The sequence below is a fragment of the Perca fluviatilis genome, chromosome 15, assembly GCF_010015445.1.
Source record: "Perca fluviatilis chromosome 15, GENO_Pfluv_1.0, whole genome shotgun sequence".
NCBI classification, from domain to species: domain Eukaryota; kingdom Metazoa; phylum Chordata; class Actinopteri; order Perciformes; family Percidae; genus Perca; species Perca fluviatilis.
Genome location: NC_053126.1, coordinates 26815551 through 26827833, shown reverse-complemented (window position 1 = coordinate 26827833; position 12283 = coordinate 26815551). Strand labels below are relative to the sequence as shown.

Sequence of the window (12283 nt, the reverse complement as noted above, 5' to 3'; positions counted from 1 at the left end):
AAATTGGCCTAGATGCAAAAAAAATGGTGTTCGCAGATATTTTCATGAGGATTTCTACTTTTAAACTCTTTATTGTTTGAGTTATGTGAGAATTAGTCTGAATCGATGATGGTTAATTTACTGGATAGTTCTGGCTCTCCAGGGAGTTTCACCGAATGTCCCTCACTTTCAACTTTCTTTGTGTTTACGTTCTAAACTCCGGTCGCTTCGGAGAACAGCAACCAGAACCTCAGAGCAAGCAAGCTAACGTTACACCCTGGAATTGGCAAGAAAATTTGCATCGTGCCAAAAGGCAGGCCTGCTTGGTTCTTTCGGGGAATGATTGTAAAGATTTACAAAGAATATGTGTACCACATTTCCTCTCTAACTGGGAAGTTTTGTGACCTAATGGTGGGAATATGCTATGGACAAAATACACACAGCGATACACTGGTAAGAGCAAATTACGTTTAACCATGTAGCCAGCTAATTTAAATAGCTCACGTTACAGTATTGTGTGAACAGTTAACTTAATTTAATATTATATGGCCTTTCTTAAGCGGGGTGCAAAAGTTCCACTAAAACAAGTTCCTTCCTGAGACTATTTTACAGATCCCCCTTTTTTGCGACCAGGGATTAGTGCTGCTGAAGCGGTTGTGATTGGTTCAAAGAAATGCAAACAACCCAGAGCGTTTTTTTCTTCTATCCAGAAGTGTATGTGTGGAGGGGCCAGACCTTTTTCCGCAGCGCTGTGGAGATAGGGCTGGCAATGCAAGACTATGTGAGAATCAACCAGGTGTACCCAGTAACAACACCATCAGACAGCCCAATCATTATCACCTCCATTTAAAACAGTAAGCTGTTTAGGTGCAAAGGAACATCAGACGTTAAACATTAATGTTAATATGTGCTTATATGAATATGAGAGAGCACTTACTTTGCATGGACATCATCTCCACCAACTGGTACCACTGCCTTCACTGACCTCTGACCTGCAGGGAAATAGAGGAAACATTAGGTCTTCAAACAAGATCGCCTACAAAATTCAAATGAATCCTTTTCTGAAGGATTAAGGTTTTAATCACCATATTCTACAAAGCATACAGAATTAATTTTTCTCACATTCCACCAGGAATATACCCATATTCTGCACAGTTCATCAGTTCAGTCAGTAATGGCCGCACCCACCATTGAGAGCACGGAGGTCCGGACCTCGGCATTTTTCCGAAGTATAAACAAGTCATAAACAAAAAAATAATTAAATAGCTTCACTTTAGTGCTGCCAAGATATTTTACAATGCCAAGGTTACAGACTTGTTAATATGGTCATTGCTTGTGTGTGGGTGGGTGGTGAAGTGAATGATCTTGTCAACACTACATGTCGACTTGACAAGTTGAGGAAACCGGCAGGCAGCTCAGTCTATAAAAAGCGTGATACGGGTACTTGTAGTTTAGGTAACACTTTACATGAAGTGCAAAAGACTGACATGTTTTGGACATATGATGTTAGCTTTAGGCTACTTGTTGCTAAATTAAGAGCTAACTGTAGTTAGCTGCTAGTTGACTCAGTTAGCTGTACATTAGCTGACTCAGCCCTGGGGTGTCAGTAGCCAAACCCAGAAAGAAACCTTGGTACTGTATTCCCTATCGTCAAACTGGCCTCCTCCGTAAGTCTCTGAGGCTGTTTGGCCCCTGTGTTTACTTGGAGGGGAGCTCTGTTAACCGTTAACGGTGAGCAAAGGAATTTGCGTTTCGTAGGATGGCGAAGGCATGTCTCTCGCTTCTCTGCCTCTGATTAGCTTACCCTGGTATTCTTACCCTTACCAATCTCACTCCTCAAGCCTAAACTTAACCAATTTAGCTGACTCTGGGACTGATAGCATGGACTGGGAGCTCCCTGTGATTGAACACGGCCGGAGTCGCCAGAATGAGACCAAAAAAAGCCTCTGAGACTGACAGGGAGGCCAGTTTTAAGACAGGAAATACAGTATCGAGATGGTTTTCCTTTTCGGGTTTTGCTCCTTGCACCTTGTGGCTGAGTCAGCTGTTAACCGAGCTGACTAGCTAATGGCAACCAACTACAGTTAGCAGCATTTAGCAGGTACTTTAGCAAGAAGTAGCCCAAAGCTATCTGTCGAAAACTCAGTAAATCACCTTGGTACTGTATTCACTGTCGTTAAACTAGTCTTACAAAATGTATGACATTTTAATGACCAAGTCCAAATGGTTCCACTTTACTTGAGGTCAAGGGAATCATTCATGACACCATTATAAAAGCATTTGACAGTGTAATCAAACATTGTGACATCTTTATGATTCCAAATGTTTTTCTTTACTTGAGGTCAAGGAAAATATTCATGAAACAAATAAAATGGTCTCATGACAGCCAATGTCAAGACTAACCACTTAACGTAATTTCGTTTTTTTAAACCTGGACCCTATTTTCCTATGTTTTTGTGTGTAAGTGACTGATAGGAACAACAAAATTTTAAATTGGTCCAGTATTAAACATGAACGCTGTAACCGGCAGCCGCAGACCGGGCTGCAATGTAACCCTAAATGTGCATTGTCAATTTTGTCCACTACACAGACTACATTTAAAAAAACAATAATGTTAGCGTGTATAGAGTGAAATAAATATACCATTATGGTGTTGGAAACATCCAGTAGTGGGTTAAATATTATCTTTTTCAAACAAAGGATTTCTGGCCAAGATGTGCTCAGAGACAATGGGCCTGAGACAAAGAAAGGGCCTACATGGAAAATTCCAATACATCTCTCCTCAGAAAAGAGGGTTGACCACCCATTTTCCAGCAACAGCCTGCAAGTCACACATAAGTGTTACTGCACAAAATGGCCACAGGTCCGAGAACTCTGATCTCCCATTGGCTCCTGGGACCATAAAACAGCATGTTTTAATTGATCGAAGGATTATTGATTGGCCATTGATAATGTTGAAGTTAATAAATTCCACTATATTTTAAATAGCAGTTGTCTGTGATTGTTTTGTGTATTTTGTGGTAATAATTGCTGGTTGAACACAGGTCAGTGCTTGAATTCCTTCCTTTTGTTCCTTTAAAGATACCAGATAGATTGACCAATTTAAGATCTGTATTTTAAAGGGAACATCACAGTTTGATTATTGTTCCCTGACTTCCAGGGTGGTGCCCTGTTTAGATTGTTTGTCATTTTGGTGGAGTTATGAATGCACATATTCATAACTTTATTAATATTGATAAAACATCTTTGATAATTTGCCAATAATTGAATCTGTACCCTACGAATTCCCAACATGGTACTATGTTACAATATAAACTGTGTTATTTTGCAATACAATTTATAACTCTACATAACAAGCTGTATAGCACTTAAAGTTTCTGAGAAAATGTTTTTACATAAGTGAAGGGTCTCTCTCTCAGCACGGATATCAGAATATCAAGGTCACTACACTCAAAGGCGAAGTAGCAGAGGGGCCAGAGAGGCCAACTGAAGAGACTGAATTTGTTTTGCACGAGTGTCTATGTGAAAGTGACGAAGCCTACAGAAGGCCATGAGAGGAGGCCGTCAGTTTACGTATGTGCAGGGGCGCAACTACCCAGTGTCAGAGGGGTATGCAGCAACAATTTTGGCTCCTACCTGATGTCATCACTGGTCTCATCTCTACGTGATACCATCGCCGATCTCATGTCTGTCTCATTCACTCCTTGCCTGTGTTCTTCTCCACTAAGACATATTGTCAAACAAACATTATGTCATCGATTTTCCATATTAGTTTATCTGTTGGTATCAAGTGGCTCCCCCTACACTTCCACCTAACGTTAGATATACCTGTTGCCTTCCCCTGCCTTTCCTCATCCGCCATCCTCACACCTGAATGGAATGAACTCACAGTTAAATATACCAGCCTAAATTCAATTCTTAAATCAGCCTAGTGATGGCATCAGATAAGACAACTATTATGCAGTAAGGTTGCGCTGCTGTTGAAATCGGAATATGAAAAAAAAATATATATGGAAAGCCACTTAGCACAGACCTTTAAAGAGAGAGAGATATGTGACCTTGTAATTACAGCTTCCATGTCACCCAACAGATGTAACTATAGCCTGAATATGTATGACAGCTAATGGTAAAACAAAATATATGCATGATTCCATGGTAAACCAGAGTTATTGCATTAGTTATGCTTTCCAGATTATTGTCATCTATTGTACATAGCAACCTCGGTTTTGCATATTCTAAGCTAGCCGTAAATCCCCATTTGGCTGCTACATTCCCAGTCTTAGTCTGTTAACATGAATATTTGCAAGCCTCCAAGCACAGACGTCACACTTTAAATCCTACCGGTTGCCTTTCACCATCCACTTTTTTTAAAGGTCCCATGGCATGAAAATTTCACTTTATAAGGTTTTTTAACATTAATATGAGTTCCCCCAGCCTGCCTATGGTCCCCCAGTGGCTAGAAATGGCGATAGGTGTAAACTGAGCCCTGGGTGTCCTGCTCTGCCTTTGAGAAAATGAAAGCTCAGATGGGCCGCTCTGGAATCTTGCTCCTTATGAGGTCATAAGGAGAAAGGTTACCTCCTCTTTCTCTGCTTGGCCTGCCCAGAGAATTTAGCCCACCCATGAGAGAGAGACATCATGACTTTCAAACGAGAAAAGTGATAGTTGGTCAAGGCCACACCCCCACCCTCCACCTTGCTCCTCCTCAATAGCTACAGACACAGTAATGGCACCCACTAATTAAAGCTCATTGTGGGCTGGCTCTAGTAGCTGTATTTCTGCACCAAGGCTGAATTTCGAGAAAGAGACTTAAGATATATTATTAGTAGACCACTAAGGCCTATATAAAAACATCCAAAAAGCAGCATGTCATGGGACCTTTAACTGCTGTTGTATCCCTTGAAATGCCATCTCCTTTATTTTTATTTTATTTTCTATTTTTAGCCCCCGACAGCTTTTTTGCTTCATCCATCTTTTTCCATAGACGACAACACACTATTGTACCTGCTCGCTCAGCGCTCACGGTGCCCCCGCTCGCGATATTAGGAATCCTACTATGGTCACGCCAAGACCCGCCCTTCAATTTTGCCTGGACAATGAATGTTTCCGATCTGTGTAAAATTCACTCCTTCAGTGCCTCAGTGGCTGTTTGATTTTGATTTTTTCTTTGTTCAATCTGTGCGATGGTTGGGTCCGTCTGGCTGTGAGTTTTCTGTTTTGTTTTACTTGGACTTCTCACCCTCGGCCTCCCCGTTCTCCCAGAGCTCCCTCTACTTCCCCAGCCTCAGCCCTCATGCCTTCCCTGGTGTCCGCCTTCTCTGACACCCTCTCCCTCACTTTTCTCCTTTATCCTAATAAACCCTTTTGTCTTGCATTTGGGTCCGTTCTGTCGCAAACCTAACAATCTGAGGATAAATCGCCACTACAGTGGCATCCTTAATTCAGATAGTAATACAGAGGTTAAATTTAACATTCGAAATATAAACTGCTACTTTTTTTACTGTACCACCATTAAATCACTAAGTGAACAAATACACGCAATTACCAAAGAAAACAAACTGATGAAGGACACTATCCTGGACATACAAACCCATGTTCCATGTGTGATAAGTATATCTTCTCAGGCATCCCCGAACAAACACCTGGCAATCCACAATCCCTCATCAAAAACTTCATGGAAACTCACCTGAAAATACTGCCTAGGACCGTTCAAAACTTTCCACAGAGTCCACCGCCTTGCCCAAAAAAATCAGAGAAGGGCCTAGACCCATCATTGCAAAATTGGAACATTTTCAACAAAAATAACTGGTTAAATGCAATGGAAAGGAACTTAAAGGCACTTAATTTGGACTCAATGATCAGTTCCTACGCGAAATCAACGAACTCTGTAAAATACTATATCCGATCCTAAAAGAAAATAGAAATAATAATAATAAACGTGCTTCACTCGTGGTTGACAAACTGTGTATCGACAGAGAGCTACGTTGAGACTCAAAAAAACAAACATGGTTCTTCTAAACAGACTAAATAACAGCCATATGGAACACTCTTGATTATTTGTTCTTACGCCTTACACCCTGCATCGCTCGTCTGTAATAAGGTAACTCACTGTATTGCTATACAGAAGAGTTAACAAACCCATCTCTGTCTTTTGTCATGTTTTCTTTTCTGTCATTGTTTTCATTTATGTTGTTCATCATGTTTTGTGTGTTTACCATGCACTTTTATGTCCTATAACAACTATAACTCTGCTGTTCATGGTATAGGTACAGGCAACTTCGGGCAGTTCATTAAGTTCGCCCCAAACCAGACCCCACCTCCGCCCGTTCATTTATCCTCTTTAACTTAAAGTAAGACTATCTTTACACACAATTATGCATTCACTTAACATCATAACACGGAATGTACGTGGTTTCCACATGCAAGCCAAAATAATCAAAGTCATCAATCATCTCATGAAATTAAAGGCTGATATGTTTTATACAAGAAACCCATCTCACAAATTCAGACCTAGAATATCTTAAATTTACAAAATGTTATAAAATATTGTCATCAACATTTAACAGCAGACAAAGAGGTGTCTCAGTCTTAGTAAATAAAAACATCATCCCATTCATTCATAACTCATGCATCATAGATCCAGATAGAAGATATGTTATTGTCAATGCAACTATCAACCAAACATCATACACATAAGCAAACTTTAATGGCCCTAACAACAATTTTTTCTCTCTACTCTACAATTCAACAAATATTGAGATTTTAAAACTGTTACCAACCTTATAGTTGACTGGTCAAGTGCATCTATTAACTCAAGAACCTTCACTCCAGCGAAGTAATAAGACTTGGACTTGGCAATAGTTGGAGATTGAGAAATCCTTCATCTAGACAATGTTCATACTTCTCCTCTCTCCATCAATCCTCCTCCAGAATTGATTTCTTTCTTATAAGCAACTCACTCACCCATGACATCCAAGACAACACAATTCATCCAATCACAATAAGTGATCATGCTTCTGTCTCTCTCTCATTAAACAACCAACTGTATGTCAAATCTCCAACAAGATGGCATTTAAATACATCCCATTTAGAAGATTCAGACTTTATCTCATTGATAGAAAGAGAGTGGGCATCCTTCATGGAAATGAACCACTTTCCAGAAATCTCATGTTATGACTGTGGTCATATTTGTGTATGGTCTGCTGTGTGTGTGCTGTGTGTGCCCTGTGTTTTTCTTTTTTGTTTTTGTTTTTATATATGCAAATGAAGGTGTGCCATAGCCATCCGTGGATTGGAGGAGGAGTTCAGGACCGACCCTGTGATTGGCTGCAGCTGGGGAAGCAACCCGGTTATAAGGAGCCAAGATGGCGGCGTCTGGTGGACAGCAGACATTCCTCATTCTCCTCAGCTCCCAACTGGCCACACTCTTGCTTTGCCCAATTTTGGTTTAGATCGGTTTTTGCTTTTGGTTTGTTTAGTAAGGGTGGACCTCCAAGTGTGTTGATTTTGTTTTCTCCTGTTTTTGTTAGTTAGGGAGGTAAGTCTTTTGTCTTTTGTTTTGTCCTTTTGTTTGTTAGGTTAGTTTCTTTTCTCCCAGTTAGGATAGTTTTGTTTGTTATTTTTGGTGGTAGTCACCCTGAAGCTTTATACATTTGTTACATATATATCTTATTCTATGTAAAATAAATTCCTTTGTTTATCTGATCACTGAATTGTTTGTGGCTACTTGGGAGACGGGGAAGATGGGGCCTTTACATGTTGCGTCCTAGGCACCCCTAGACTGGGGCGTAACACTCACCATCACTTTTATGGGAAACAGGCAAAGCAGTAACAAGAGGAACAATAATATCATATTCATCACCTAAGAAAAAGCAGCAACAGAAAGAAGAAAATAATTTAGAGGAAAAAATCAAACACTTAACATGCCAATATGCTGACAAACCAAACGAACAAACACAAAATGAACTTAGCTTACTAAAAACCCAATTTGAAACAACTATACACAATAAAACCCAGTTTCTCATCCAACAGCGAAAGTATGATAACTTCCAATACAGTGAATGTCAGATATGACGCAATAAGCACCCCTCAGCGTGTGTATGTAACGCACCGGACAGAGCAGCAGCTCCGCGGCGCGTGAAGATGACATAGGATTAAGAGAGACAACGGTAGCGAGCAGTATTAAAGGCTGAAATTTTGCATTGGGGAGGTTAGTTGGGATGGTGGATGGGTCAAACAACATGTGACTTTCACCCTGGAGACCGGGGTTCGTGTCCCACGTCACAGAAATGTTAGTTGTATCACGATCTTTTCCTAAACCCAACTATCGCGTTCTTCTTTCCTAAACCACGTCTGTATTTTACGCAATGGAGTGAGAATGTGTTGGTACTTTATACCACTATGACCCCTATGTTTTGTTTCCCTTGTCATTGTTTGATGTTGTTATTTGTTAGCACGTTTGTTCTGTCTAAAAAAAAAAAAAAGTATTAACAATACACTGACTATTACTACTGGATCTAAATTTGCCAAATACAAATTTGTTATTTTCTTCTATTTTAAACACAAATATCAACATTCTGCACTAATCAATATTATTTATTAGCTCACCTGGTAGAGCGGGCGCCCATGTATAGAGGTTTACTCCTCGACGCAGCGGCCGCAGGTTTGACTCTTTTGCAGCCCTTTGCTGCAGGTCATTCCCTCTCTCTCTCCCCCCTTTCAAGTCTAAGATGTCCTATACAAATAAGGGCCTAAAAAACATAATCTTAAAAAAAAAAAAAAACAATGAATCAAATAACAATGTGTAATGTGAACAATGTAGTGAGGATTATAACCACCTCTGCAGTTCTTCTGCAGGGATTTTCTAACCTCTTTTAGCTCATTGCATTGGCTTTACGGCACACAGCAACTCTTCACTCATCAGCATAATTTCCAGCAGTAGCTCTGATAAATCCACTGTACACTACCTGCTCAGCAGCAAACCGCAGAGAGACACAGTAAGAGTTAGCTGGTGAACATAGTGGAGCATTTAGCAGCTTCAGAGGAAGATATTTCTCTCAGGACATGTTGGAGACCAAACCAGAGCTAAAAGAACATTGGACATTGGACTTCCATTCATCAGGTGGACATAACATGAATCGAAATGACTGTGATTATGTTGTTCTGTGTCTGCTGGATGTTTATATATGCATCTGTTATTGGTAGGATGTTCTCCAAATCGACTTTAGGCCTATACTGTGGTAATATGTCAGTGATGTGATTTCCATAGTTAACTCACGATTATTCGGAAATTAATCGCACATATTGTACATGCAAATAACTTGTCTTGTGGAGAGAGCCACAGAATGCAGCATACACTACATCCATCTCGGTCGCAGTCTTCTTTTTTTTGGCGTGCTCAGTGTTAGCTGGCGGCATCACGGATCACACTCTCCAGGAACAGCTTCAGCACACAGCGGGTCTCCTCTAGATCAGACAGGAGTTGCGCTTCACTCCACTGCAGCGAGCCAGACGGATGGCGGGTCTGGTGATCGTCTGGATGTTATACCGCAGCACTTTACGGCTTCTGCTAGCCATCCACAACGCTAGGATGTACAATGTTACTACTGCATTGCTTCCTGTTTTGCCAAACTACAGTACGGCCCAATGCCCACATCACATGCATTAATCGTTAATTTGTGGCGTTAAAAGGAATTTGCATTAACTCGTTATTAAAGCATTAATTTTGACAGCCCTAGTTTAAATGTATCTTCATATCTGATTTGATAACATACATCAATTGATTCTCAATTACAACACATTTTCTGCATATGGGTGACATCAGTAGATGCCTTGAACAGTATGAATACAGCAGAAAATTAAATGTAAAAGTTTTCATTGCGTGCCTCCTTGCTGATTAAATTAACAGTGACCACCTCTCTTGTTGCGTTGGTTAATCAATAGAGGCAGGCTTGCAGAAAGCGAGCTACTCATTACCAATGATGATGACTGCAGCTCTTTTGATGACTAATGCTATATCCACTTACACTATAGGCAAAAAGGTTAAGCCCAATGACATTGAAACATTTTTTTATCCTACCTAGTGTTCTGATGATTTCCAGACTTTGGAATACCTAATTCCCTCTGGGCAGCAGGTCTAACTCTACTATTGGTCAGAGGAGGGCTACAGACAGACATTGCTACTGCATTGTCTGCCCATTTTTGGGCAGTGGTGGCCTAAAGGTTAGAGAAGCGAGCTTGGGACCGGGAGGTTGTCGGTTCAATCCCCATACTGACAGGATAAAATCTGGGTGGGGAAAGTGAAAGAGCAGTGCTTGTCCCCCTCCCTCATCACCACCACTGAGGTGCCAGTAAGGCCCTTAACCCCAACTGCTCCAGTGGAGCTGCTCAGTGGCCAGCGGATCAGACTGTGGTTGTACCGGGCAGCTTCCAGGTATGAATGCATAACTGTGTGAATGCGATCAGGGCGATCCTGCAAAAAAGAGAGGCTGCCTCTCAGTGAACCTTCCCTGAATAAATAAAAATAAAAAAAATTGAGGCATAATTTTCATCTTAATAAAAACATGTGATCTGTATCTTCAAATCTTATCTTATCTGGATCAGGAATGTTGATGCCTGTGTCAATGCAGAACACAATCGAAATCTCAATAGGACCAGATCAGTCAGAACACGTCATGATGTGGTCTGGTTCACATATCAGCCAGGTGTTGTTGATGAAATATGTACACTGTAACCACATCCGACATATTGGCTTAATATTTATATCAAGCCAATATACAGTCCGTCCAGAAAAACACGATTATGTGATCGCATAATTCAAAGCATAATCACAAAGTTTTCATATTTATGTGGGGGCCATATTTTTTCAAATACGCCGCACTTTCACCGCATAAATTGCAGATTTTCGCGCAAAATATGCGCATTTTCGTTGCAAAAAAGTCACATATATCTTAGCATAAAGTTTAAAAATGTTTCGTTTACTTCACACAAGAGCAGCCATTTTCTCCTGTTGCCATGGGAACGTTATGAAGGGACGTAATTACGCAACGTGAACATCATCGAAAAGCAGGGTGTTGGGGGAATCACTTTTTTTTCTCATTTTCATCAAACCGCAGATTTTGCAAGTTCCCGCAATTTTAGTTTTTAATTTTAGTGCATAAAATTGCATAAATATCCTGCATATTCCATCGCATTTTTTAAGAAAACGTGCCGCATAATCATGGATTTTGGCCTGCAACAATCACAAAAAAACTCTTTCTGGAAGGACTGAATATATCAATAATGTAATGTGTGAAATGTAAATGTCTGGTTACCCTCATCTGGTGTGACTTGTGGCTTGGAGGTAGAATGGTCACCCTATATATATTTATATATATCTATATATTTGACGTTACACTTCTGCGATTGCTCCAGTGTCGCAGGAAACTCTGCTGGATGCATGTCTTTTCCGCTTTCTTTGTGTTGGAATTTTAAACTACGGTGGATTTATGAGGACTATGGTTAACAGCTCCTCAGATCTCTGCAGGGTAAATTGAGACAGCTAGCTAGACTATCTGTCCAATCTGAGTTTTCTCTCGCACAACTATTTTGCAACGTCTCTGTGCAGAGCTTAGCGCCGCTCATGGCGATTGTGATTGGTTTAAAGAAATGCCAATAAACCAGAGCATGTTTTTCTCACATAAGGGATTAGCCAGACCTTCCTCCGCAGCATGTGGATGTTGACTACCACTGTCTGTCTGGTGCGTCCGGTGAATGCTAGAGCTGTCAATTGACGCAATGCAATGTGGTTGATGTTTGTTGCAGTTAAAGGATGTTTCACTGCCAGCCCAAGTACAGCCCAGAAAGGAGGTCAAGAAAGAAAAGGTGGCAAAGAAAAGGCACATGGCTCAACAGCAACCAAAAGCACAATCATGGTTTGAGACAGAAGAAAATTAAAAAATTCACACGTGAACATGAAGCAGTTAAACGTAACTAGTTGGCAGGGGTTCTGTCACTGACTTGACCACAACAGGTTTTACTAACATACATATTTTACCCTGTTTCCGTATAAAAACAAAAAAAAGTATCTTCTATAGACTGTAAAAATAAAGTGCAAAGCTTCCGGGTCTGAAAAGTGAAGCCAATGCGGAAGTACCTTAAACCTGCATTCTATCTATTTTTCAGCAGGGGGCAACTCCAGCGGCCCAAAAAAATAAGTAATTTTCTATAGAAGTCCATGAGAAAATGACCCTACTTCTCACTTGATGTGTTACATTAATAAACATTTTCATAATAAGTCTATGGTCTCAATGACTAGTTTAAAATC

The 12283-nt window shown here is 40.5% G+C and overlaps 1 protein-coding gene across 1 annotated transcript in view; it reads right to left on the bottom strand.

Annotated features, from left to right (window-relative positions):
• jupb (junction plakoglobin b) overlaps positions 1 to 12283 on the bottom strand; it is a 146266-nt gene that overhangs the window by 58469 nt on the left and 75514 nt on the right. Inside the window, exon 2 of the mRNA XM_039825170.1 lies at positions 917 to 971. Within this exon, the coding sequence (XP_039681104.1) occupies positions 917 to 932 (16 nt within the window). The 5' untranslated portion in view covers positions 933 to 971. The remainder of the gene's footprint in view (positions 1 to 916; positions 972 to 12283) is intronic.